At 45.1% G+C, this 27,514-nt stretch overlaps 1 protein-coding gene across 6 annotated transcripts in view; it reads right to left on the bottom strand.

The window, feature by feature from the left end:
• sdk2b (sidekick cell adhesion molecule 2b) overlaps positions 1 to 27,514 on the bottom strand; it is a 147,238-nt gene that overhangs the window by 16,371 nt on the left and 103,353 nt on the right. For all 6 annotated transcript variants that reach the window (XM_086138873.1, XM_086138876.1, XM_086138874.1 and 3 more), the window contains exons 3-23: positions 21,080 to 21,186; positions 19,798 to 19,945; positions 11,014 to 11,147; positions 10,230 to 10,341; positions 9,955 to 10,145; positions 9,018 to 9,101; positions 8,506 to 8,700; positions 7,203 to 7,319; positions 6,544 to 6,711; positions 6,365 to 6,467; positions 5,269 to 5,445; positions 5,021 to 5,157; positions 3,986 to 4,133; positions 3,267 to 3,407; positions 2,206 to 2,387; positions 1,967 to 2,082; positions 1,517 to 1,712; positions 1,348 to 1,446; positions 859 to 1,050; positions 375 to 496; positions 31 to 140 (exon numbers count right to left, since the gene is read on the bottom strand). In XM_086138873.1, the coding sequence (XP_085994999.1) occupies positions 31 to 140; positions 375 to 496; positions 859 to 1,050; positions 1,348 to 1,446; positions 1,517 to 1,712; positions 1,967 to 2,082; positions 2,206 to 2,387; positions 3,267 to 3,407; positions 3,986 to 4,133; positions 5,021 to 5,157; positions 5,269 to 5,445; positions 6,365 to 6,467; positions 6,544 to 6,711; positions 7,203 to 7,319; positions 8,506 to 8,700; positions 9,018 to 9,101; positions 9,955 to 10,145; positions 10,230 to 10,341; positions 11,014 to 11,147; positions 19,798 to 19,945; positions 21,080 to 21,186 (2,979 nt within the window). The remainder of the gene's footprint in view (positions 1 to 30; positions 141 to 374; positions 497 to 858; positions 1,051 to 1,347; positions 1,447 to 1,516; positions 1,713 to 1,966; positions 2,083 to 2,205; positions 2,388 to 3,266; positions 3,408 to 3,985; positions 4,134 to 5,020; positions 5,158 to 5,268; positions 5,446 to 6,364; positions 6,468 to 6,543; positions 6,712 to 7,202; positions 7,320 to 8,505; positions 8,701 to 9,017; positions 9,102 to 9,954; positions 10,146 to 10,229; positions 10,342 to 11,013; positions 11,148 to 19,797; positions 19,946 to 21,079; positions 21,187 to 27,514) is intronic.

Here is a 27,514-nt window from a genome sequence, read left to right as displayed (position 1 = left end):
CTCCACTTTGCCCGCGTGATGTTTTCCTACCTGTAGAAGGTGTACGGATTGAGGCCAGGAACCTCCAGGGAGCGAGCGTCGGGTAGATTGGACACTTGGTGGACCATCACCCAGTCTTCATTGTCTCCCACAGCACCCACCTAAGACCACCGATCAGGGATCGGTATTAACCCAGTTAATCCCAAAATTTTCCCAGACATTTAAAAGTCAAAGTAAGGTGTCATTGGTAGCCCTTTTAAGTAATCAGTAATAAAAATTTTGATAGCCCTGTAAATTAAAACATTGTTGTCCTTCACAAATAATTCCGGTGGGATTAAATGGGTTAACATAACAAGTACAATCAGACGATGTGCGATGAGGTCCTCCGAGCTCACCTGGGCTTCCACCTGCCAGCGGGAGATGGAAGTCTTGCCGTCGTAACCCGGCTTGAAGAGCAGGCTGACGGAGCGCGGGCCGATGTTGGAGATGGCGATGTTGGTGGGCGGGCCAGGAAGCTCTGGAAGGAAACGGGAGGTTGACAAAATGACATACGGGAAATTAGAAATAGACGGTGGACAATATTTTGTATCGAAAGATGGGGAGGATGAAATTTAAGTGGAAAAAAACCCCCAACAAGGGCGTCCATCCATCGATTAAAAAAAAATTATTCTTAGCATAATAAGGTGCTCACTGGATGGTTTGAATCTGCTGCCGTCTTTGGACAAAAGTTAGACACATGTACAACATTTTTATAAATATGATATGATAAGCCTTAGGCATTGTCATCTTTTGTTGGCTCTTCAAAAATCTTTTGTAAAAATGAAAGACAGATGGAGGTCATCCCCGGGTACTACAGTCAAACCACATTCCCGAACTGACCTGGCGGGACACCCGACGAGATGGTGGAGGATGACAGCAAGCCTTGTCCCTTGGATGTCATGGCGGCCACCTCAATGGTATACGTGGTGAGCGCGGTGAGTCCAGTGACGCGGTACTCCAGGGTGACGCTCGGCAGGTAGTGGGTGACCCGCGTGTTGGTGCGGTTGAACTCCTCCCACGAGATGCGGTAGCCTGACGACAGCAACAGACACGATAGCATGTCAAGAAACAAATATGACATCAGTAGGGGGAAAAAAATGTGTTTAAAATAATTATGTAGAGTACATGAAATAAGACGACACACACACACACAAAAAAAAAATCAAAATAAATAACATCAGGGAGATCATGAATATTAACTCATTCAGTACCACCCAATTCTAGACCAAGTCTGAAAAGACGTTTAAAAACGTCTTTGGGAGTGAATGAGTTAATGACTTACTCAATACATAAGAGGAGAGGATGATGTCTGTGTATGTGTGCGCACACCTGTGAGGATGCCGTTCTTCTCGCTAGGTTCGCTCCAGCTGACTTTGAGCGATGTGTCGAGAATCTCGGTGAAGCTCAGGTGGCCAACGGCACCCGGTGCTAAATGCCAAAAAAAAAAAAGCATAAGAAGGGCATCATCCCCTTTAATTTCTCCTCGCCGCCCACTTACTGTCCTCGTGCGTCATGACAAGTTTGGGAGGGCTGCGGGGTCCGTCGCCCGGCGTGGTGAAGCACAGTGCCGAGGTGTAGTAGTTGCTGAACTTCTTCAGGCCCGTCACGTAGCCCACATGCACGGCGTCCTGGAAGTTGGGCCGCACCGTCACGGCCGCCGCCTCGCGCTCCTTGCCGGGCTCCCATGCCAGCAGCTGGGCGGGATTTAAGACCAACCCTCTCAGCATTTGTATACATTTTTAAGTATGAATGCTTGCTTCTTCAAGCCATGCCAGGAGTCCTGGCCAAGAACATAATTTCCATCCCACAAATTAAGCATGCTTCTCTCCCAGCCTTATCTCATTTTGGCCACAAGAATGAGAAACATGTCCTTTGACGGTGTTAACACGCGATGCTTGAACGACGCTGCGAGCGGCTGTAATTGGTGGCGCCCGTACGCCCCGCCCACCTTGTAGCCCTGGTTGATGCCGTTGATGAACTGCGGGTTGGGCGCGGTCCACGTAAAGCGGATCGCCGTGGAGTTGACGGCCTCGGCTTGCACGTTGCCTGGGGCGATGGTCGGCACTGGGGTGGGGGGGGGGTGAAGGGACACAGGAAAATAAAAAAAACAGATCAACTCCAGATCGATTTATGGATGATAGATAGATAGACAGAAAGAAAATGATAAATTTAACATGAATAAATTACCCCCCTGCAGGGTCCACTCTGTGACCTTGTGGCTGAAGGTGCCCAGGCCCGCCACATTGTAGGCAGCCACCTCAATTTCGTAGTTGGTCCAGATGATGAGGTCCTCCAGCAGTAGCGTGGTCACGTCCGGGCTGGAGATGTTCTTGATCTGGTAGTCCACCGGCAGCCCCGTCAGACGGTATCTGACGCAAAACACACACACACACACACACACACACACACACACACACACACACACACACACACACACACACACACACACACACACACACACACACACACACACACACACACACACACACACACACACACGCAGACAAACAGCGGTATGAATGAGTGAAACTATGCAGAGCAATCGGCTCTCCGCTAGAGGGAGACAGAGGCCCGACAAAACAAATCACATACTTGTATGTTAGTGGTTTTGATTACAAAGAAAACAAGGGTGAGTTCTTTCAGGAAGGGCATCCTGCATAAAAATTGCCCCCCAAAAAATCATGTAAGCAACAACAACTACTGTTGTATTAAAGGAAAACATCTATCTGTCTCTCGACCTATCATATTAATGAAGAAACATTTTCGAGTGACAAAAGTCACGTCATAAGTTTTTGGGGGAAAAAATAAAATAGTTTACGAATTACGGTGTATTTTTCTAAATAAATGTTCCCAATTTTAGAATGAAGTCACATTTTACTGCGATGAAAGTTGTATTTTTCCAATAGTAAAGTCATTAAAAATATATATTCATATTTTTAAGAGAAATGTAGTAATTCGAATAGGATCGTCAAATAGTTGAGTAAAAAAAATAATTGTAAACTCGTAAAGACATTTTTAATATAAATGCATTGGGTGTTTTTTATTCACCCTCCAAAAAAAGAGAAGCATTTTCCTGTGTCGAGTGGATGGCAACCATTTAAGAGGAGGACAATTGTATCTTTTCTATTAAAAAAAAAAAAAAAAAAAATATCCAGTTCGATATTATACAACACCAACAACAACAAAACAGTCAATTGCTAAACAAATGAAAGCGGTGCTTCATGAGTCAATTTCCGGCTCGGTCTTACCGTACTGTGTAGCCCCGCAGGATGCCGTTTTGGTGGCTCTCGGGCGGCGGCTGCCACTGGATCATGATGGACTGGTTGGTGCGACCGCTTGCGATGACGTTCTGAGGAGGACCGCTGGGAGGCTCCTCTGGCAACGACACGCTAAAACACACAGCAAATGCAAACACAAGTTCATTTCAGGCTTCTTCAGAAAGTGATGGATGAGTAATTGAGAAGGCAGCGGCGGCCCTGGAATAAAATAGCCCCAGGTATGAGTCTTCAAATTTGGTGTCGACATTTGTGGCCTTCCAATAGCTCCCCTGGCACAAAAAAAACACTCCAAGTTTTTAAAAATCCCACCCCAAATTCTTTCGGGACTTTAACAGCCAGTTCTATAAATAAGTCTACACAGTGTATACATTGCAGGTTCCCAATGTATCGCATGGGATGACAACTACATCAGACTAAATCGTTTTTCTCCGAGGCGACATGGCAGGCTCACCGCAGTGTGTTTACAAGTGACAACGTGTTTTGTTTGTTTGTGCGTGCGTGCGCTCTGTTGGGCTATACGGGCTCCCATCCCTCCTTGCCGACTCTTGACTGAAAGGATCACTCAAAGCCGTTGCCGTGGAAACAGGCTTCCCTATTTACCGACAAGTTTTTCAACTCAAAAGACCGGCTGTCAACCTTTATGACCAGAAATGCCGATCGCGGGGTTGCGGCGTGAGCTAGCAGCTCACCGCTCCGTCTCCTTGCTGAACTGGCCCTTGCCCACGTCGTTGACGGCGCACAGGCGGAACTGGTAGGAGCGCGCCGGGATCAGGCCACTGACAGTTACCGCAGACGACTCGGGTTCGATGCTGGCCAGCAGGATGGCCCAGGGAGCGTCTGCAAATGACCACATCACATCAGCAACACTCGTCGTGTGCATTTTTGTCATTTTATACATTTTACATTCATGCAAAGTCCAAAACGGGGACACCTTATTACGCCTCATGGGGACTGGGCATGGAGACCCCTGATATAGATATATCGATAGAAACAAAGTTAAAATGTTACAGGATAAATGTGTATTTTTCAATGAAAAGAAAGTTGTAGTTTTAAAGCCTCACATTTTTATCTTTACCAGAATAAAGTTGGAATTCTTAAGCAAAAAGATTGTCATACTTTCAGAATAATGTTGTCTTTTTCAAGTTAAAATTTTTTTTGTATCAAAATAAAGTCAAATCTTTTCATATTTTTCAGAATAGAGTTGCATTCTTTCGAGAATAAAGTTATTTTTCTGATGCAAAGTCGAACGCCTCTTAGCAAGTTAACCGATGGGCCTGCTGTGTGCACATCAGCGAGAATATTCAACAGCTCTCACGCAACAACGCCGCTTTTGTGTCAAGGCACTTTGTTCCCCCCCACCAAATATGAAAAGTGATAGACACCCTTAATGACCGGTACTGATCTTAAATTCTTTTTCAACTTCCTGGCGGGGCACATGATGCGCTAACAGGCCCGTAGGAGTGACGACACATGAGTGTGACGGCTTGAAATCGAAAAGAGCACAGTACCACATACAGGGAGTTCAAAAAATATATAAATTCAAAACAACAACAAAAAAAGTTTAACTTTGGACAATGGACTCTGTGCTCATACGAAACTGCAGACGGCTGTGTTGTGGTGTTTGCACCGACTGCAACTTGTTTGAAATGAAAGTGGCTTAGCTTCAGCCTGCCCTGTTACGCTTCCTTGAGCGCACACGACAAAATAGGGCAAGGGTAACCTACTGTTCTCCGACACCTCCAGGATGTAGCGCATCAGCGGGCTGTTGCCGTCGAAGGCCTTGGCCCAGGTCAGGTCAATGGCGCGCCGCTCAGACCTGCTCAGCACAGCCGCAGGGTTCTCGGGCGCATGAGGCAGCTGCCTGCGGCCAACAACACAGACAACAATTACTGACTTTAAGGGGAACTAAACAGCAAAAACACAAAACATGGCACCTTCATCTGTAAATGTGTGTGTGTGTGTGTACATTCACCTAACGCGGAGGTGGGCGCTGCGGGAATCGTTGCCACCGACCGAGGTGACCCGGCAGGTGTAGGTGCCAATGTCGCCGGACCACGTCTGCGAGATGTGTAGGGTGCCATCGGCGTCCTGCTGCACGCGCGGGATGGCGTGCACGTTGATGACCACGCCCTCTTTCTCCCACACGTGCCTGTGGCGGGGCACCCAAGAGCTCACGACAGGACGACAGTGATCCCTCGCTATTTTGCGGTTCGTTTATCGCGGCTTCAGTGTATCGCGGATTTTTTCAAACATATTCATAATTTTTTTTAAAAATTAATAAATAAAAATAAAAATTCATATGCATGGAGTACTGTACTGTATATGTTGCTCTATGTGACTCGCTGTTGTTTTGCAGCTTCTCGCGGATCATTTGCGGACTTTTTGCGGACTTTAAAAAAAAAATGGATTGGTCGCTACTTCGCGGATTTTCGTTTATCGCGGGTGGTTTTAGTCCCCATTAACCGCGATAAACAAGGGATTACTGTATTTCATAAAATTGTATTTAACTCATTCCCTCCCAAAGACGTTTTTAAACGTCTTTTCAGACTTGGTCTAGAATTGGCTGGTACTGAATGAGTTAATTACGCCATGCATGCTAGCGCTCATCCGTGCATGCATGTGTGTGTGTGTGTGTGTGTGTGTGTATTTCGCAATGACAGTGCAGACAACACACAAACATAAATCGATTATGATTCAGTTACTGATCAGGCCAAAATGTTGATATTTGAAAATGTCACAATTTTTGTTAAATATAGAAGAAATAATTCAACACTTTACACAGTCAAAAGTACACTGCAATTTCTGTTTGGAAAATATTTCAAAAACACATATCCTATTTTATTGGCTTTCTTCTTACATTTTATGACATTACGGGAGAACATGCTCGGAATGATAATTAGTTTGCATCGCGCATTGCAAAGAAGCAGCAGCAGCAAGCACCATGGGTCTTAAGTTTGTTCACTTTTATTCAGCCCTGAACTGTGGAGTTACTTTATTCCGGAGGGCTTTATACCATCCGCCCCAGAAGGTTGCCCAGTGAATCAAGCTGCTTGAATGCGTTGGCCTACCTGACATTCACGCTGGGATCGTGCGTGACACCGCAGGTCAGCGTGGCCTTGGTGCCTTTGATGATGCTCTGGTCCTGCGGGGGCGTCGTGATCCGGGTTCGAGCTGAGGAGGCGGAGGGGAGGGGTGGGATGACAGAATGTTCCGGAACCACGAGAAGCGATAACGCTCTTCTACTTACCCCAGACAATGAGGTCGGCTGACGCCTCGTCGATGCCGCGCGAGTTGCTGGCCATGCAGGTATACGTGCCGGCGTCTGAGATGTGCGAGGGCGAGATGAGCAGGCTGCCCGACTCCAGCAGGGTGAAGCGGGGCAGCTGCACCGAACCGCTCGCCAGGACACGCTCGCCTGATGGATATGAGGCAACGAGGGCGTCTAGAATTTGTCAAGTTTGTCCATCGTGTCCAAGTTGATCTCGCTACACATATTAGCAATGTTATGTTGTGTAAAAAAATAAAAATAAAAAAAATCCCCCAAAAAATGTAAAAAAATCGGAGTATCATATTCAGTACGCCCGGTGAGTTGGCTGCCTGAACGGGCCGCCATGGCTAAATGTAACGCTTGAGCGGAATAGGAGCTCGAAGTGGATCACGAGGAGAAACCGGGACAATGTTTTTCCCATTGTGATGCAAAAGAAGAAAAGCCCGGTGCAGGATAAACCTTTGGGATCCAAGCCGGCTTTAGCCAGTAAGCCGCCACAAACTATCCCCCCGTGTGTAATAGATAACATATGTTATAATCCCTAGGTGCGCACGTGACTCTGTGTGTGTGTGTGTGTGTGTGTGTGTGTGTGTGTGTGTGTGTGTGTGTGTGTGTGTGTGTGTGTGCGCAATGCAAACCTTTTTGCCAGGTGATAGCTGGTCTCGGAGCACCGGAAGTCTCACAGTGCAGGATGACGGACATCCCGTCAATCACGGTGCTGTCGGAGGGTCCGGCTGTGATGTTGGGAGCGATACCTGTGATGGGCGCGCACACACACACACACGAGGAATAAGTAAAATATTGCAACAGGAGAAGGTAAGTAAGAGGCAAGGGAGTAATCCCACTCAGTGTACTGTAAGCCAAGCCTCTTGAATTTTTGAGTCTGCCCTCAAGTGTCGTTCGTGATTCCTATGACACGTCCTTCACCTTCATGCCATGCCAAACAAACTTAAAAAAAAAAAAAAAAAAGCTTGCATTTCTAGAAGTCATGTCTTCTGTGGGAATGCAGAGACGCTATCAGCGAGCCAACTAAATAGATGAATTGAAGTGAGAAGCGGAAAAGAGAATCATCGAACAACTCCATCCCCAAAAAAGAAATCAATGAGCCCCTTAGTGGGTGTAAGTATCGTGCAATGGCATCCAGGCAATGTGATTGGATGCTGGAAATGCTTTGAGATGATGGCAGTCAGGGCACCATTTTCATTTTATTTTGATCAACTACACCAAAGGTATACTTAATCAAATTGAGGAAAAAAATACAGTAGTGACAAGAGACAGGTGCAAGCATTTTTTCCGATGCACTTGGAGATGCTGCAGTAAACGCCATCATTTTGCGTCCTGAGGGCTATCCCAGTTGTCTCCGGGCAGGAGGCCGTGCACACCCTGAACTGATTGCCAGCCAATCGCGGGGCAAATAGAGACAACCAATTGCGCTCACAACCACATCTAGGGAAAATTCAAAGCGTCCAATCAAGCTCCAGTGCATGTTTTTGGAATGTGTACCCACAGAAAACCCACACAGAGAACATGCAAATTGGATGGATTGGTTGGATTTGAAGCCCTGACCTCTGCACAGCGAGGCAGATGTGCTCAGCAGTCCACCACGTGCCGCCTAATTTAATCTATTTTAATCAAAATATTTAATGCAATACAGTAATAATGCAATTTCATTTCAAAAAATGAAATGTGGTGAAAAAAGATAATTTAAAAAAACATCCCCAAATCATGAAAATCCTCAACTAATTGTGTTATCACCTTGAACACAAAGCTGTTGTGCAGCCGTTTTTCAAAAATAATTAGAAAATCAACAATTGCTTGCTTGATTGACTTCAGCGTCCTTAATAAATTCAAGTCAAACAATTTTAAAGCGCCCCGCTGCTGAAGACTGATGGACCCGAAACGCACAATTCAGTCTTGGATGTCATTCTTCGGAGCACTCACTGGTGACGGCGAGATACGTGTTGGTCTGAACCTCGCCCGCCGCGTTCCTGGCAAAGCACTGGAACATGCCGGTGTCGTCGGGCAGGAGGCCGTTGACCTGCAGGCTGCCGCCGGTCAACACCCGATACCGCGGCGTTTTGACCGGGTCGATGGGCGTGGCGTCCTTGTACCACACGATGTCTGGTGGGGGCACACCTGTGGGCGGGGTGGAAAATTTCTGTAAATGTCATCGAGTAATTTATTATTTTTTTTACCCAACTACTGTATATTTAAATTTCCTATTAACTAATTCAGTACCAGCCAATTCTAGACCAAGTCTGAAAAGACGTTTAAAAACGTCTTTGGGAGTGAATGAGTTAAGAGCCAACCTTCATTTTTCTATCTTCCTGTTTAGCGTTCATTTCATTTTTAATCATTGAATTAATACACCTGGAACGTTTCCAACATTGAAAAAATGACCACAATGTTGCAATCCTATTCATGCCGCGCAAACGGAGAAAATAAGTATTCACCTCGCGCTTGACAGGGGATGTCCACCACCTTCTCCATCTCAGCCGTGATGTGCTTCTCGGGCTCCTTGATAAACTGCGGCGGTTCTGGGAAGAAGACAGGAGAATGGAAGAAACGCCACGGTGATGTAATCCGAAATCCCGCGGCAGCAATCCGCAAAATTTCAAACGAGAACTGACAGATTTAATTGGAGGGGCAGTGGGGTTCGCAAAAACAAAATAATAAAAAAAAAAAAAGACGACGCTAGAAGTCAGATGGAGAGACATTTGGTATTCCGACTCAGTTTTAGGCCATAACCTTCAAACGGGCAGCAGGGGAGGCTGGCGTCAGTAGACGGCATTCAAAGGGAAAAAAGTTAAGCGCACCTTGCTCTTTGAATGCCATCGCAACCTTGACGCCATCAAAGCATTCGAAAGTGACTCGGGCATTCATTTGGCTTTCGCCAGGGGCAGCCGACTTAATGGCGGCTTCACGCGCGACACCTTTTGTTCGTGTTACGGACTGGCTACAGGGCCGTGACGCTGAGGACGGTTGGCTGAAGAAAGGGCAATGGGCGGCAAAAAATAAAATAAAATAAATCCATTTGGGGTGGAATAGTGAAACTTTTGGACTACAGGGCTGCGATACGGGATGGGATTTGAGTTTTGACAATCCTCCAAAACCGTTGCAAGAAGTTTGGTCATAAACTACAGTTACCTCGATCGTTTTGATGTCAACCACTTAAATACCAATTCAAAGGGAGCCTTGAAAATACGCAAGGATGTTGCTGTTGCCTTTGATCGTTTGGATTTCAAAACACCTTCAATCTGACGGTACAGAGATTTAATTAAGCCACGGATTTGACCATGACCCCAAAATATTCTTCAAAATCTTCTTCAAAGTCATTTTAAAGACAGTCTGGTTCTCGACAAAAAAAGGATTTAAAAAGGTGTGGCTCACCGAGCACGTGCAGGTATGCGCTGGCGCTGACGGATGGCACACTGCTACTGCGAAGCACGGCCTCGCACTCGTAGTAGCCGGCGTCGGCCACCAGGGGGCTCAGGATGGTCAGGCGACGGTTGAAGTCGCTCAGCCCGCTTCGGATCACGACGCCGTTCTTCCGCCAGGTGATGCTCAGCTTGATGAGAGGCCTACAGAGTGACGAGCAGATGTTGTCTTTTTGCCAGTCTACATTCAGGAGTTCGTTTATTTTATTTTTTTTTGAGTGTTTTCACCTGGCGTTGGCCACACACTCCATGGTGACTTCCGACGTTCCCGTGACGACGCTGGTGTTCCTTGGCGGGATGATGATGGTGGGTGCGATGGGGTCCGCCGGGCCTCCGACATCTACAGGCAAACAACGCACGCCTTTATGTGTAACTCTTGTACGAATTTGATCTTAGCATAAGCGACCATTTTCGGAATTGGGATACTAAATGAATAGATTCAATCAATCAAACTAAAAATAATAGATTCAATCAATCAAACTAAAATCAAATAAAAATCGGAAAAAGCTACGTTCAAATTCAGGAACGGACGGAGAAATGATTTCAGCACCTGCAGCGGCTCCTCTTGTTGTATGTTATCTGTTTAAGAAGGAGGAAATTTCATCTGTGCTGAGTACATTGACAATAAAGTTGTACTTGACTTGACTTGAGTTTCAAGTCTCCTCAAGCAACGGACTAGAATCCTTCATGTATCACAAACTAGGGAGTCCCGTCATGTGGAGGGAATTAAAAGAGAGAGTTGGGAAAAAAAATGGGGAATTGTGCCCAATCATGCCGCCTGCAACCTCCTGACATGAGCTTTCTTCTGGGAAAGTGACAAATTGTCAGCTGAGCTCCGGGAGCCGGCATTCCTGTCGGGAGAGTTTGAGACTTGGCAGCCGTTTCAAACTGGCCTTCGCCCGACTGCCTCGCGGGTAAAGAAGCGAAACCCGAGCTGTCGCGCTTTTAGGGCATTATGGGCTGCCTGCCTGCGTGCGTGCTTGCATGCGATTCCACGCGTGTTGCCACTTACTCTCCACCGAGAGCGTGATGGGCTGGCTGGTCTTGTTCTCGCCATTCTTATCGTTGACCGCCTGGACGTAGTAGCGGCCGGCATCTGGCGCCACGGTGGACAAGATGACCAGTGTGTTGTCAAGTGTGATGGCACTAAAAAAAAAAAAATCATAGAACACACATGAAAAAAAAACAGATCGCTAACATTGCAGCCAACAGGGGAAAAATCTACATTCACAATCTGAAATTTTGTGTTCGTTATCAAACTTGGTGTGTCATGCAATGGTCACACATAATGACGAAAATGAAAATGAAAATCTCAAAGATAAGGTCGTCTTTGAAGAACCCCTGAAAATGGTCAAAATGACCCCAAAATGGCAAGTCATCAAATTTGCCGTCATGCACCGCCCACACGCACATGCAGCGAATGACTCACCCATCAAATTTAATAACAACCAGACAAAATCTCAAGGACAAATTTGTCTACCAAACTAATTTATTTTGCCCAAAAAAAGGAGCAACAATGATTTGCGCGATTCGAGTTAAATCACATTTTTTTAATGTTTTCGGCCAATGGATAGAGAGTGCATTCAAGGTGCCATAATTACACTCTTCAAGCCGCATTAGCCCTATTGATCAAGAGCGTGTAAATAATGTGTCGCTGCGAACAGAACAAGGCGTAAATATTGACATTCTCCTCCTCCTCGCAGAAGCGATATGCAACATGATCGTGCGGCACACAAGTTAATTGGCCATCGGTGGGTCTTCCGGACTTCCTGTAAATGGCCACTTTTTGGCAGAAGAACAAGGGGGGGGGGACGCGTGACGAGATCAACACGGATTCATAAATAAATCAATCTGGTTCCAAATATGAAATTCTTTGCAAATGAAACGAATACTGGAAAACTATTCAGTCAAGTTTCTACGCGAGTATGGCACCTTCTGGTCAGATGACATAAGATCAAAAGGGTTCTTCATTTAACATTCGAAAACAATCCCTGAAACTGAAGAAGCCCAGTGGGAAATTTCAAAACGACGAGAGCGAAAACAACAACAAACAACAAAAAAATGAAATACTGACATTGCACGTGGCGACTACCGCGTTTCATCCGCTAACCTTGTGCTTCTCCCATCTGTTGATCAGACGACACTCAAAATCAGTCGGGTTCTGAAGGGGTTTTTTTTTTCTGTCATCTTCTGGTCCACTGACACTCTTAACTCATTCACTCCCAAAGACGTTTTTAAACGTCTTTTCAGACTTGGTCCAGAATTGGCTGGTACTGAATCAGTTAATTAAATGCTCTGAAGTTCAATCGAAAATTTCACTCAACGAACAATTAATTCCTCCACCGACGATCCTCAATCAGCATTTGCAGATGGCTGGACAGCATTCGAATGGCTGCCACCGAGCATCGGGCCGTATGAAGTCTGTTTATTTTAACGCAGGGGAGCTATTTGGGCGGCTAAAACTCATTATCACCAGGAACAAAACAAGACAGCTTGTTCTTCGCAAGTGCCGCAATTATCGCTGCTTGTCGCATACTGGTGTAAAAAGCAGCCCCCCCCCCCCGTATCTTCATATTTCCACTCGTTCCTCCACCCTGACCACCGTCTCATCATCAGTATGTCAACAGAGAAGGGGGGGAGGATGTGAGAAGTGTATGGGGAGGGCGCATTGGGGTAGTACTGCGCGCTAAGCGAACAAGCCGCTTGTTGCTACGAGCATTTACAGCTAAGGCAGTCCGATATGTGGACTAGAGCGGTGCTGCCGAGCCTTTAAATGCCGTAAAACGAGAAACTTGTCAACCATTTATAAGACCGTGTCTAGTGTTAGCTGACAGAAATCAAATCTACACCCTCTGGAAAGAAGATCCTCCATAAGTTCGACAAACAACCCAGCCTAACTTAAACTCCTCCTTGACATATGTAATGATCTTCGAACATTCAATATGTATCGCTTCAGCAAACGGCATTGATGCCAGGAGGGTTTCAGTGAATCGCTCAAAAGGTCCTACAGGAAAAAAAAAAAAAGAACCCATGAAAAGGTAAATTATGAATGAGCGCTACAAATCGGCAATGAAAGGCAGCTTTATTTATAGAGCACATTTCGTACACAAGGTAACTCAATGTGCGTCACATCATTTTGAAAAAAGTCCGATATTTAAAAGCATGTAAAAACATCATAATGGAAGACATTTAAATGCCAAGTAAAGAAAAAGGACAGATAGGCAGAGTTCACATGACAGTAGATAAATTATGGCAATTGCACAAACGACAGACACAAAACTTCACTTATGACACCGGGCTCTTTTATTTTGAAGGAAAGGTCAATAGATTGTCTTCCCTTTTGATGCAACAGTTTGAACTGTCAAAATAACTACGTCATAAAAATCTCAAGGGCGTTTGTTAGAGGCTGTTTAAATGCACTACTTTTTTTTTTATGCCCTTATCGAAATTAATTTTATTTATAGCACGCTTAAAAAAATACCTGAAACAAAGTGCTTCACATAAAAAAATAAAATAATAAAAAAAATCCAACATAAAACATAATTAGTCTTGTTGTCTGCTAGCCAGAGGCTGGGATGCAAAGTATTTGTTTACGGCGATAGCTCGACCATCATGTAGTTCAACTCTTGTCCTTGACCACTGGAATATGTTCCATGTGAGAACGTTTTATGACGAACTGTCCACAAGCCATCAAAAGCGGGTCCGCCACCAACTTTTGGGTACCAGCCCACCAGTTAAGAATCACCGACCGCCTATCTGGGGACTTTCCCCAAGGTGGGACTGGCCGCTTATGATCCGTGGTAAATATTTAATGCCGGCTCGCTGGCGCGACGGCGACATACAGAACACGTCGATGAATTATTGATCTCTTCGGGGATGTGAGTCGAAAGAAAGTGTCCAAGAGCGAGTCCCGGGTGACCTCCGAGGACCTTTTGCAAAACGGAGAGACTCAATTTGGCACTTGACTTCTTTACCTGACAGTTAAGGACAGGAGGACGGCACGTCCAGGCGGAGCGGCGCGATGGGACAGGTCCCGCAAGAGATCACTCAATAATTCCGCCGAGGGGGACGTCTTTTGACATACTGTGGCTACTGCTAAAATGAATTCGCCAGTTTTATCCTCGCTATAGTCGCGGGTGTGCCGGGGCCTATTCCGGCTGTCTGTGGGCGAGAGAGAGGACACGCCCTGAACTGGTCGCCAACGGGCAAGACTCGGAAAAGATTGATCGAAACAGCTGAGATGATCACCTCGTGCAAAACGATCAAGATGTGATTCCAGTACAGTTTGGCTTCCACGTGTTTTGGAATGACCCTTTTGAAGTAATTTGCAAACAAGAGTGCGCTTGTGATCACGAGACGGGTAAATGTGTGGGAGCGGCTGCCGGGCTTTTTTTCTGAAGACTGTGTACTGACTTCCATGTCAAAAAGAATGTGGCTCATCACCCAAAATTATTTTCCTAGACTCTATTCCCGGGGCCTCAAACTCATTTCTGTCGCGGGCCACGTTGTAGTTACGGTTTGCCTTGCAGGGCCGTATACATGTTTAATCACCTCCACATTTTACATACGCAGCGCACAACAAATTGATGAATAACCAGTTTGAAAATCAGAAGTCAAGCATAATGACTGTTATGATGGATTACATATGACAATTTGAAATGTTGGTTCAGACTTTAGCAAGCAGCACGTAACTTGCTTGATTTGCTTTTGCGGGCCACTTAAAATGCTGTGGAGGGCCAGATCTGGCCCCCGGGCCTTGACTTTGACACCTGTGCTCTATTCCAAGTAAATGCGCAAAAAAATTAGGCATTTGTGAACATGAGGATGCTTTTATTTACTGTATTTGTGGCAACATTAACTATGTGAGTCAAATGTCTACATATACGGGAAATATAGATTGCATTCTGCACGCTTGATGATGCTCTGATGTCCACCTTTTTCCAGTTCGAAACGAAATAACCGATTGAGTGTGCGTCTGACAACGATGGAGAGAGCACAAGTGAAATGAAACGACTCCAACTAAAACTTAGTGAAGCTGATTACATGTGACGGCGCTAATGCTTTGTTTCTCGCTTCTGGCACAACTGGCATTTGCACCCCCCAAAAAAAAAAGGAGGGGAGGTGGTGGGGGGGGGGGGAGCAGCTGAGTCGGCCAAGTTGCTTTGCGAGCAGCAGTGCCAAGGAGAGGCTCTCCAGCGGAATCCGCTCCTTCGGGGCAGAAATGATGACGCAAACGGAATGGGTTGGGGAAAATAAAGAAAAGCCTCTCTTGTAAATAACCTGATGCGATCAGCCACATGCTGCTTCACCGAGTCTCAATACAAGGACATGCTATGCTTGATACAATCAAATAGAATTCACTCCATTGACAATTTGATGAGATTCCACCCAATTATGATACAATTCACTCCAGTTAATACGCGATTCAGTCAAATGAAGTCAAGTCAACGCTAATATGATTCATCCTAATCAAGATGTCGGACGATACGTTCTAATTACTATCCTAAACCACTCCAATTACAATTCGCAGGCTGACCAAGTTGCGTGCTCTTAAAGGCCGCAATGATGGCCCCGAAAAAAATATCGGAATAGCCTGCGTATCATGACATCACAGCTTTCTTCTGTTCTGAATGTGTGAGTTCATTCTTGGCCTCGTTTTCTTCTTCTTCTTCTTCATCACCAAGATTGCTTTCGGTACGAGTACAACAAGAGAACATTGAGGCACAAATCAAAGTTCGGCGCCCTCGCCCTGAGGATTTACGCAAACCGCATTCATTCCCCCCTGCCTCCTCTTCCCTTTCACCGTCATTGAGCTTTTTTTTTTTCTCCCATCGCTCGTTTGCTGGGTAGTTTGCACTTTTGCTTCCTTTCTTTCTTGAGACTGCGGTGTGCCTTCATGCGGACGCGTGAGTCACTTGAACCCGCAGATTGAACGACCCCTTCGCTCACCGCCGCAGGGAGGTCGGCGGCTGACCGCTGCCATTTGTCGGCTGGTAATGGAGGCATGAGGGTGGAGGAATGAGGTCACGACCCTCGCAGCTGACAGGAAAGGAAATGCCAAAAAATACTGCAAAATATGCACACTGGAAGGAAAACAGGCTACAGAAGCGCCGTTTCCTCTGCACAAACATTTAGTGCTACTGTGCTCGAATTGGAGTGAATGTATTTGTACTTCTAAATGATATTGTCATTTCAATGTCATCCGATGGGTCCACTTGATGATTTTCTTGAGCTTCGGAATGAGGACAAAAACCGGAGCCAGGCGAGTTGACCAAGGAGGTGATGTTCTTCTCAGCCAGGAAGTGCGTAACGCTCAGAGGCCATGTGAGCAGGCGTGCCGTCATGATGAAGCAGGCTTGCGTTACCCCGCCCCAACTCTTGCCTCCCGGCTTACGCAAAGCACCGAATGATCTCTTTGTGAACATGCTGGCCGGTTGTCCGGTCCTCCAAAGTGGCAACTCGCAGTGGACAATGTCTTTCCTAACTTGGACCATTTTGCTTTCTTCAGCCTTGGCGACGTCTCTTCCACGCTTTCAGTGGCTTGAGATATGCGCTAAAAAACAACAATAATGGAGTAGCGCTGGTCACAAGCGTCAACAAATGGCGCGGTGGTCTGCTGTAACTCGCAGGGCCCACGGACTGCCCACTCATGAACTTATGTTCAGAGGAACGGTCCAGGCTACTCACTAACGGCCGATCTATAGCCATGTGACGGGTGCCGAGGTGGATCGTTAACTCATTCACTCCCAAAGACGTTTTTAAACGTCTTTTCAGACTTGGTCCAGAATTGGCTGGTACTGAATGAGTTAATTGAATAGATGCTGCAGCAGATTAGTCAAAGGTCCCAGTTGCTCCTGGTGGTCCATCTTTGTGAGATGAGTGTGTGTGGTCTAAGAGGGGTGGGGGGTGAAATCCATGCCTGGTTGTTGATAGGTCAGTTATGTACTCGCTTTTCCCGCAAAAGCCCAACAATTCTGAGCAAATGCGCTCGCCGAAGGAGCTTCTTATTATACAGTACATTAAGTCGCTCCCAAATTGCACAACAAATCAGGCAGAGTGAACGCAAAGGATCCTGCCAAAGTCGCTGGGCTCAGAGAAGAGCGATGGGGATGACTGGCAAATACCTTATTGTCCGTCCCCCCCCCCCCCCCCCTCCTTCGTGTTGTTGCACCATACATCAAAACAAAGACGGCGAGGCCGGCTCGAAGCCCTTCCTTGACCTCCTTTGTAAAGCATGGCGACCGTCAATCAAGCCGGTGAGGTATGACTTGGACCTCCACGGAGGGAAAATATGAGCGCGGCAGAAGACCTCGTGTGTCACAGGCGGAGTGCATCTAGTTAGAGTCAAACCGTGAGGGAAATGACTGCCAACTTGCATGATCCTGCTGGCACATTTTGCCCAAATGATACCTGGTATGAGTTCACATGCCTCCCCACGAGTAAATATTTGAGATCTGTTGTAAAATTTTCAATGGTGTTCTTCGTGTTTCTTTTCCAGACCCCACTGTAGGAACATAGTTTCGGAGTTGCTTTTTCTCCCCGCTCTCATCCTGTGTTTTCCATTGTATTTCATCATGATTGCAGGGAAGCGTATTGTAATCGGAGAGAATTGTATCACATCAAAATTGGAGTGAGTTGGATCAGAGTTTATGATTGCAATTTGAGTATCATCAATTGGAGTGCAAAAATGAATGGGGGAGTACATCGGTTGGCATGCTTACGCAGAAACTAGGTTGACACAAAAATTATCCTTCGTACGGTAGCACATTTGCATGTGCGTACAAGACGTGTGTGATTGTGTGAAAAACAAGACGGACGCTGGGTTTAAAGAAGAAAAAAAAAAGATGGCATGACAACAGCCTGGAGGCAAGCCGTGACATTTTTTCAGATGCTAAAATGAATTGTACCCTTAAAACTGGGCTTCTTCCATGTCTGGAATTATATAATTAATATTTGTTTGGTGGCGCATGGAGGTGTGATGAAGAGCAGTCAGGCGGACCCCCAGGGAGTCTGAAAATTAAAGTTATGACACCTGAGGAGGGAAAGAAGGTGCCGGGTGGAGAGTGTCATTGAGAAAGGAAAAAAATACATTTTTTTTCTTCTTATAACCAATAATTATATGGTAGATTTATTTTAATCTTGTCACAGTTTTAGATAACAGAATATTATATGTACAGGTATGTAGAATTTATCATTACTCCCCACATTTCTTTTATACAGTATTAGTTAAATATGGCCAATAAGAATTCATTGCATTCAGATATTGCATGATAAATATTACTACTCATCATTTTATAATTAGCATTATATTCAAATTTGCATGTACAGTTTTTTTTGGACAAGCTTTTATTAATAATTTATGAGTGGAACAAAATATCAATACCACCATTTTTATTTATCGCATATGAAAAATTATCAACGCAAATTTATCGGACAGCACATTACGTCTGATGATACACTACCAGTGAATCCAAAAAAGCTCTTGTCTAAATTGCAATGCATTATTTTAAAAAGAAGGTTCTGAGCCTCATTGTCATTCCTATCCGGCCAATCATTCCTCATGATGCTGATGAGGATGAGGAGGATGATGAGATGACGACGAAGAGCCGATAAAGAGGATTCACTTCACCCCAGGGCAAGGTCATCTCCCACTCCCGACAAATGCAGATGCGATGAGGAGATTGCGAGGAGGGTGAGCGGCCTTTAATGGCGCACACACACACACCCACCCACATACCCGCACACACACACACACACACACACACACCAACACACATCTGCACAGGTGTGTCTGTAAAACACCCCGACGCTCGCATACTTCAACAGATTAGAAGATTTTAATGTACAGCGTATACTAATGTATATTTAAAACGTAATTAAAAAAAAATGATTTCTTTAATGTCACAACATAAATGACTATTTTCATAAATCATAAATTTGCTATGAATTAATTCACAAATGAAAAATGGCATAACACTAATTAAAAATGAAAATGCTCACCCAGATGATATATTCATAATATTGATTAAATTAAAAACATCTAAAAAAGGAACACAGATAATATCAAATCTAAGATAAGATATCCTTTATTAGTCCCACACTGGGGAAATTTACACTATATGTGCAACTCGCCAGTATGATGCAGTGGGTTGCAAACTACGTGTACAATTGATTTTTTTTTATTTTTTTTATCAGGCGCTTCTGCTCTTGTTGTCCCTTCCCGTTTGAAGGGAGCAGAAAGGGAAAAATAATCCCATCAGAGAGCGCCCTGGGATCTGACCAGCGAGTACTGACGCCGCCTCGCCCGAGAAACACCATCCTCCAAATTGGGAGGCAAAAATGAAGACAGACAAGGAGGTGGGATGAAAGTAGCTGGCTCAGGTTCTCTTTCAAGACCCAAGATGAGGAACAAAGCGGGCAATTTCATTTCTCCTGGAGCCAAAGAGGCTTTTTGCGCTTGTGTTGAGGCGGAAACCGAATGCAGACAAAAAAAAAAAAGAAGAAAGTGAAATCCCAGGATGTGAGAGACCACAAACTTTCACAGGATCAGATGGTTCATCACAAAATATGAAAGTTAAATAAACAAAAGGCAAACATTGGAGATTGGTGACCTTTCCAAGCCGCATATTACGATTACCGAATACACCGACATCACACTAGTCAAACCTCATTTGGCAGCAATAACTTCAATCAAACTTGTCCTGCTGCCTGAGCTCTTTTCATATTTGTCATAACGATTGTCGATTAATTCCGGTATGAGCAAGTCAAGGACCAGAGGCGAAGACGATTAGCTTACATGCGACTGCTGGGCGGGATCTTGCGTCCGTCCCGGTACCACGTGACCTGCGGCTGCGGGAAGCTGCGGATGCGAGGCGCCGGGATGACGGCGCCCTCTCCCTGCGAGATGGACTGCTCGCGCTCACCTTCCTCGAAGCTGCCCATGACTGCGGAGAGAAATCAGACACGTGCAGAAATCAAAGGTCATTCAGCATTGGACTCCACTACCCTCGCCCGGACGGCTCGGCTTTGATGGACGGCGCACTGTGTCGTCGCCATGGTTACCGCTCCTCGGCGATGCCGGATTGAGGTGCGTTCATGTCGGACCATCATCCGTCTCCATCGCACATCAAATGAGCGCATTTGTCAAAGCCGCAGTGCTCGTTATTCCACAGCGTGGCCGAAAACCGCCAGGATGAAATCCTCATTTCGATCCTCTTTCTCAACCGTTGTAAAACCTCGTCTTGAAAAACCCAAATCAAAAAACTCGAAACCCTAACCTCCGTTTGGAAAAACCTACGTTGAGCCCCGATCCTGACTTGCTCATTTGAAAGGTTTAACGTCATTCGCAACAACTTGAAACTTCACCTTGAAATGTTTCGCCAGACTTGCCGTAATTCTCTCAACACTTGTTTCAGACCAAATCCCTGCCTTGAAACCTTCCTTTTAAATATTTATTTGAAACCCTACTTTGAAACCCAACCTAAACTCATTCACTCCCAAAGACGTTTTTAAACGTCTTTTCAGACTTGGTCCACAATTGACCGGTACTGAATGAGTTCATTTGAAACCTTACACATTCGCGAGGACCCCTAAATTGCGAACTGGCTTTGAAACCCAGTGTTGAAATTTTCGGTCGAATTGTCCTAACAATGATCGAGTGTAAACAAGCAGAACGAAGACAAAGTTCCGGTGGTGCACTCAAAAAAAAAAAAAAACGGCAAACACACATTGCGTTCTGTTACATCTCACTAACAAGCCGAGGGAGCTGAATTCACAGGCCCATTTTCGCCAGGGGGAGACGACAGATGTTGCGGGGCGGGTCTTACGCAATGACACAAACAACAACAAAAAAAACAAAACAACAATATTAGTCTCGTAATCATCATAATCGTCATAATAATAATGAGGGGAGCAGCTGTCCAGCAGGTAGCATCCTTCAGCGACAACATCTGCCCACCTAGTCGCTCCTTAATGCACTGCCAATCAAAGCCAGCGCGTGTGTGTGCGCGTGCGCGTGTGTGTTTTTGTGAGCATACACACGCAGGCACAGAGACAAACTCTCTCACAGTGATACTTACAAGCCACCTGCACTTCAGTGCGACGCTGCAGCAGCGCTCCCACGCGATTCCGCACAATGCAACGGTAGAAGCCGGCATGGGAGCGGTCCAACGATGGGATCAGATACCTGCCGCCAACACACAAGCATACACAACGTGAAACACTCCATTTTACACGGATCGGCAGATATTTTGCCTTTTTTTATGCTAAATTCAGCCAAACTGTTAGCAGCGAATCACTAAACTCGTTTATTGCTTGACACATTGACACGTTGTATGCTAGTTAGCTTGATTATGCAACAACTCAACTGAACAAAAATATAACGGCAACAGTATTAGCCCCCCCCCCCCCCATGTATCATGAGCTGAAATCAAAGACATGTTTCACATCTATTTCTTCATTATTGTCCACAATTCACCTCAAAAGTGTGGCACGGACAAAATATTGATTCGACAGCGTGATTACAGCCCAGATGTGCAAATTTGTTTCTTTTGCACATTCACACCTGAGTTAGCGTGACAATGCTTTTTTTTTTTACACTTTTACAAAGTCTGATGTCATTTCAGGCTCTTTGTAAAATGAAATGGATGTGCATTGTATGTATTGCATGCACACGCGTAAGCATACAAAAAAACAAGTGCACACACACAGTTAAGACCATCTAATGGATGAGCAAGGGCGCAGAGGACAGCAGAGCTTAGCTGCTGCTGTTTACTCCAATGATAATGACTCTCTGGAGGATACCACAGTGAGGGGAGACCCCCTCCTTCTTAAACACACACACACACACACACACGCACACACACGCACACACACTCGCCTTTTTTAAAATGTCATTTATGCAAACACACACGCATCTGAGTGTACAGTAGTTGACCTTGACCGTGCATACAGTGCAAGTTCCACCCTTTCATGCACATTAACGCCGGTAATCAATGAAGTCTAATGTACCCGAATGCATTGCAGCCCGGAGAGGAGCTGAGCCGCGTAGAGGTTGCAGAATTTCTCTCATTTAAGCCCTTAATTGGAGGGAGGCAAGCGTCAAAACCTTGTAAATTGTTAATGGAGTGTGGCTCGAGTTGGATAAAAGTAGGCTGGTATGGAGATCACGCAAACAGTCTGCAGCCGAATTATCAGCGACCGAGTCCTTCGTACGTGTTTTAATTGGGAGTTAGTCTAGCGTTTTGTTGAGAGAGAAAAAAAAAAGTTGGTGTGGGAGGTGAAAAAGTTGCCACTATGCACTGTGCCCGCCGTCTTCCCACCTTCGAGCGTGGTGGTGATGATGATGGTGGCGGGGCGTCTGCCCGAGGAAAATGCTGGCAAATAAAAGTGATTGTTTTGCATTTGCAGCAATTTAAAGTTACCCGACAGATAAGAAAGTTGGTGTCGCAGCCGGGCCACATGCCATAAACATGGAGTGATAAACAAGCACTGACACAATAACAGGAAACAAAGGTAGGGGAAGTCTGCCATTCTAGGGTAAGATTTTAGGATCATGTTTAGCTACGTTCGAAGAACCTGCATTTATTTTTTATTTATTTTTTTTAAACGCGGCCATCGAAGCCTGGTTAGGTTAGCATCATTTTGGCTACAAATTAAACATATGTCGTCGGCCATTTTGACCGGAATTTAGATGACGAGCCACGTCATCAAGAGGTTCGAGTTTAACCTCGTTGAGGCTGAGCTTCAGGGTGACTTCAGAAGCTCTTACTCACTTTCCTCATAATGAATACAATTAACCTTTGGTGAGCAGCGGCAGGTGGCGGTATCGGCAGGAGGGATGGCGGGAGGCGGGAAGAGAGAAAGGAGGGGAAGGGGAGGTGATGTGGCCAAGTCAACGGGAGATGACGGCGTGAGACAGAGATTGATCGATGTTCCGGCGCTCGGCACACTCCGTCACATCCTCGCTAATTAGTCCCCACTCCGGAGCTGTGTTGAGAAGGATGTGTGGAGGACAGAGGTGTGGAAGTGGTAGAAAGATGACAGATGGAAGGATGGAGGTAGACAATTTTGCGAACGCTGCTCGAGAGCCTGCAATTACATTTCATTGAATTGACTTGTATGCTTGTGGATAATATTTTTTTTGTTCTAATTTCCTTTCCTTTGTATTCACAAATCTGATGAATCTCAAACATTCAGCCGCATCTTGATCACAAATGTCCATAAACGTACATTCCATTGAAACCAATTTTACACATGGCTGTCAGTGAAGAATGCGACTTGTAACTGAATCCTGACTTGTAAAATGGGGTCTTATTTTCGTAGACAAGCGCCTGTGCGCTCAGCGTGAAATGGGGTGCGTCAAGTCTAGTTGAGCACGTTTGTGAATTTCGCCCCTCGCTGGGCGTTCCAGCGGCGGGCAAAGCTGCCGTAACCCCCGGCGCATCTGGCAATTTGCTGACAAAAGGAGACCAGATTTTAGACTGGCAAAAAACAGTGGCGGCACAGGTGGTGGATTGCTATTTTGGTGGCTCTGCGGGACAATCCCTCTAAATCATTGTGGAAGTCAATTCAAGAAGAAAATTATTTTCATTATCATCTTGACAATATTTTAAAAGCACCTCGCAGAAAGAAAACTGCAAAAAATAAAGTGTAACTTGAGAACTTTGGTCGCTTTGACACTCCCCAATCATTGTTTCCCCCCCCAGGTTAATGGTATGTGGGAAAGGGACCCACAACGGTGAGCTGCCAAATTTCCCATCTTCTGAGGCTAAATGGCAGCTGTGAATCTGACAGTTTGACAAAAACGCAGTGTTCGCCTCAATTTTCAGGGACTCAAAAGTACTTGCACAAAGTCTTCACTGCACTAAAAAAACAATTTTATCTCCTTGTGTGCTCTCTAAATATGAAAGAAAACCAACCAATATCTGCGTAAAAGTATCTCATTTGAAAAAGTCAGCTTCTTTCTTTCTATTTTTCCCAGTGAAGTGACAGTGATTGTGTTGTTATTGTGGCTGGTGAAGTAAGATGAGCGCTGACCTCACTATCAGGAGGGCAAAGAACGGCCGGCAACATCCAATTAGGAGCGGAAAAAAACTTGCCCGCTACTCACATGATGGTGCACTTGAATCACTTCATGACATATACGGGGTTATGCGGGTGGTCTCGTGAGGGGGTGGAGCTTTTGGACCAGCAAGGATCTCTTTGGCCAGGTGACCTGAATGGATTGCCAGCAACTAAGAGCACCCATTTGCCACAAAGCTCTCTTGTTCATGGGGTCTGATCATACACATTGACGCAGTTAAAAGTGAAATGACCATCTTTATTCTTTACTCAATTCTTTGTTTTTTTTACATGATGCACAACTCTCCTTTATTGTGCAATAATCTAATTGTAACATATATTTGTTACATATTTTGATGCATTTTTATGCTTTAGGAAACATTTATGACTGAATTTTTTTTTGGGGGGGGGGCTTGGAACGAATTAGGGCATTTGCATGGAAAACACGTTTTGACTTACAAAATTTTCTAGTTAAGAAATTTATTCAGGAACCAATTAATTTCATAAGTAGAGGTACCAGTGTGGCTAGCCTGCTAGCTAGATATTTGTGCTCACTTTCATTTGCTCAGATCAGCCATGAAATTACAACATTGTCAAAATATTCGCAACGGATGTCAGTTGATTTCTTGTGTGAATTGACGTGTTGTGAGATGTCGATGACAAATCTATTGCTGCACAGTTTGATTTATTCGGCGCGCCTCAATCAAACAGCAAGCGACGCCTGCGACGCTCTATTACGAGCACGGTCAAGGTGGCAGTCGCATTGTCACGCTTGTTCCCACTCAATTGGCTCGGGTGGGGGGGGGGGGGCAGGAAGCAAAGTTTCCCCCTATTGTTGTGATTGTACTGCCAACCAAAACTAATTTACACTTTTCAAAAAGTAGACAGCAGTGGCAGGAAGGGACATTGTTCCGATAAAAAGTCAAGTCTGAGGAGCCGTTCTATCTTTGATGTCACGCAATTTAATTTTGCCGCAATGAATAGATTTGCCGACATCAAACCACCTTTCGCCGACTTGCTCGTTGTGCTACACGTGTTCGGGTAGCAGCGAGAAGGAGCGTCACCGAGGTTATTTTTGTACGTTAAGTTCCAAGTAGCAATTGGATGTTTGTGATCTCAAGGAAAATCTTATCTGGTAGAAAAGTGTGACAGCTGTTGGTGTCAGAAGACCTTGTGATCTGTTTTCTATGTGAAGCTGCATTGGCTTCATCACTCAGGGTTACTGTATTCCTTAGTTCCAAGTAATGATTGTATATTTGTAATATGTGCGTTTTTCACCCCAAGCCCTTTCACTGATACCACGATAGACTGTAGAATAAATGAAAAAATATATAAATGAATGAGGAAATAGAAATTTTTGAATATGGTTCCATGGACATTGGCAATACGCGCGTTTTTTTAAGGTTTGTTTGTGTTTATTACAGAAAAAAAAAACCATTGCAAAATTATGACCGAAACAATTCCACGCCACCTTCTGCATAGCAAATATTTGCCACCTGGTTTTATTGATGAGCTGATTGACTCAGACAAAAAGTCATGTCCACATGATGTCAGTATTTAGAGCGGCTCTCTCCACGGCAGCACTCAAATTTTAGGCAAAAAAAAAGAAAGAAAAAAAGTGCTGTCTCCCCCCCCCTCCCCGATTGCTCTCCCCTTGCCTGAAAAAGGCTGCGTTGCATGAATTTGGAAAGGAGCAGTTTGAAATATGGATCAAAAGAAACTCTGTCAGCAAGGATGGTGACAAAAAAAAAACCAGCCCAAAAATGCCCAAAAAAACAACAAAAAAAGAAAAAAGTTCGATCATCTGACTTTCATCTGCTGCATAACAAGTACACTACCGACAGACCACACTCAGTTCCTGTCGCGATACCTGACTACTGACGCCAGCGCTCACCGGCTGAAACTTTTGGCATTCCGCACCTGATCTAATTCTTAAAAGTGATAAAAATCTGTACTTTTGCCTTGGAACAGAGTGTACAAGAGTAACCTCCGCGAAGGCTGTTTCTCCCATACAAGCATACACAAGATCTTCTTACGACACGACACCCCCTGTCACACGTATAATAAAAATACAAACATACAATTGCTACTTGGAAAAAGAGCATAAAAGGTAACCTTGGCTAAATAGCCGCCTGACGCTTCACTTGGAAAGCAGTATACACAGCCTACTGACAAAATAAAAGGAGTGTCCTCGTCAGCACAAACAGACGATTGCTTACAGTTGGATGGAGACGACAAAAAAATAAATAAAGTGCCATATGCAGCTTCGCCGTTACATTATTCTCTGTTTCTCCTTGTGGACATGCTGCTGTGTGACTCATCCTCACAAGACAGTGCCGTGACCGTGTTGTGCGCTCCCCTCTCGAGTACACTCTGACCACTTCTCACACTCGCGTGTCACTCTGCTCTTATCGGCCTCTGGAGATCTGTGAGACATCATCAACTCGCCAAGCATGGCATCCTTCTTTTTTTTTTTTTTTCCCTTCGCATACACTGTATGATCAGCAGTGTGTGTGCGTATGTTTTTGTGAGGAACACACACACACGCACACACAGCTGAGAAAGATAAGGCCGTGTTGGCTGCATGATAACAATCTTCCAGTTACCGTTAAAGACGCTTTATCTGCCAACCCCTACCACCTCACACACGCGCACACACACAGAAACGACACACACACGTTTAGCATGCTGCGCGAGAGCATGATAGAAGTGTCAGAAGGGCAAAGCAGAGAAGGAAAAGGGGAACACGGGCAACAGCAAGAAGCAACCGTGGCTCTTATTGTGGTGGGTAGACGATCCAGAACAAAGTGTTAATGAGGAGATTGATAAATGTGTAAGCTTCATCTTCCTTGAAATATGTATCAGTGGAAAAACGCATCACAGTGCACTAAAGTCTTTAAAATTTCGCTAACATGACCAAACAAACCTACAATGCCTGGAAGCATGGCTTGTTAAAACTTATTTTTTTGTGGGTCTACTCATTATCTCATTCAGTTCCAGCCAATTCTGGACCAAGTCTGAAAAGACGTTTAAAAACGTCTTTGGGAGTGAATGAGTTAAAGGCATGCCCACCAAATGTTATTTTGCTAATTCAAACTGGGAGCTGAATTTTCATGGCCTCCCGTGTACGGTCACATTTTGTTGAGTTCATTCTATTTTACTACGGAAGACTAGGTTTCTCATAAGCACCGTAATTGCCCTGCCAATTTTTTTATTCCACTAAATAATTGGCCCGAGGTAATCATTTGCCTATACCTTCCCCCCTGCTTTGTCTCATATCCAGTGCTTTTATTTTTTTGTTCACAGGGGTCTGAAACGTGACTGTTGTGGACATCGTGGAAAACTAGCATTAGAGATTTGAGTCATGGCCGCCATGCTCCGCCCACATGCAATGACAAAAAATGCCATTTTAGCGTCTTCCAGTGAAACTAGCCTTCACAGATCTGTGAGAC

This window comes from Hippocampus guttulatus, chromosome 19 (assembly GCF_054856545.1).
Source record: "Hippocampus guttulatus isolate MCC_2025c chromosome 19, RoL_Hgut_1.0, whole genome shotgun sequence".
NCBI classification, from domain to species: domain Eukaryota; kingdom Metazoa; phylum Chordata; class Actinopteri; order Syngnathiformes; family Syngnathidae; genus Hippocampus; species Hippocampus guttulatus.
Note: the sequence above shows the minus strand (reverse complement) of the source record. Positions and strands in the feature narration are given on the sequence as shown.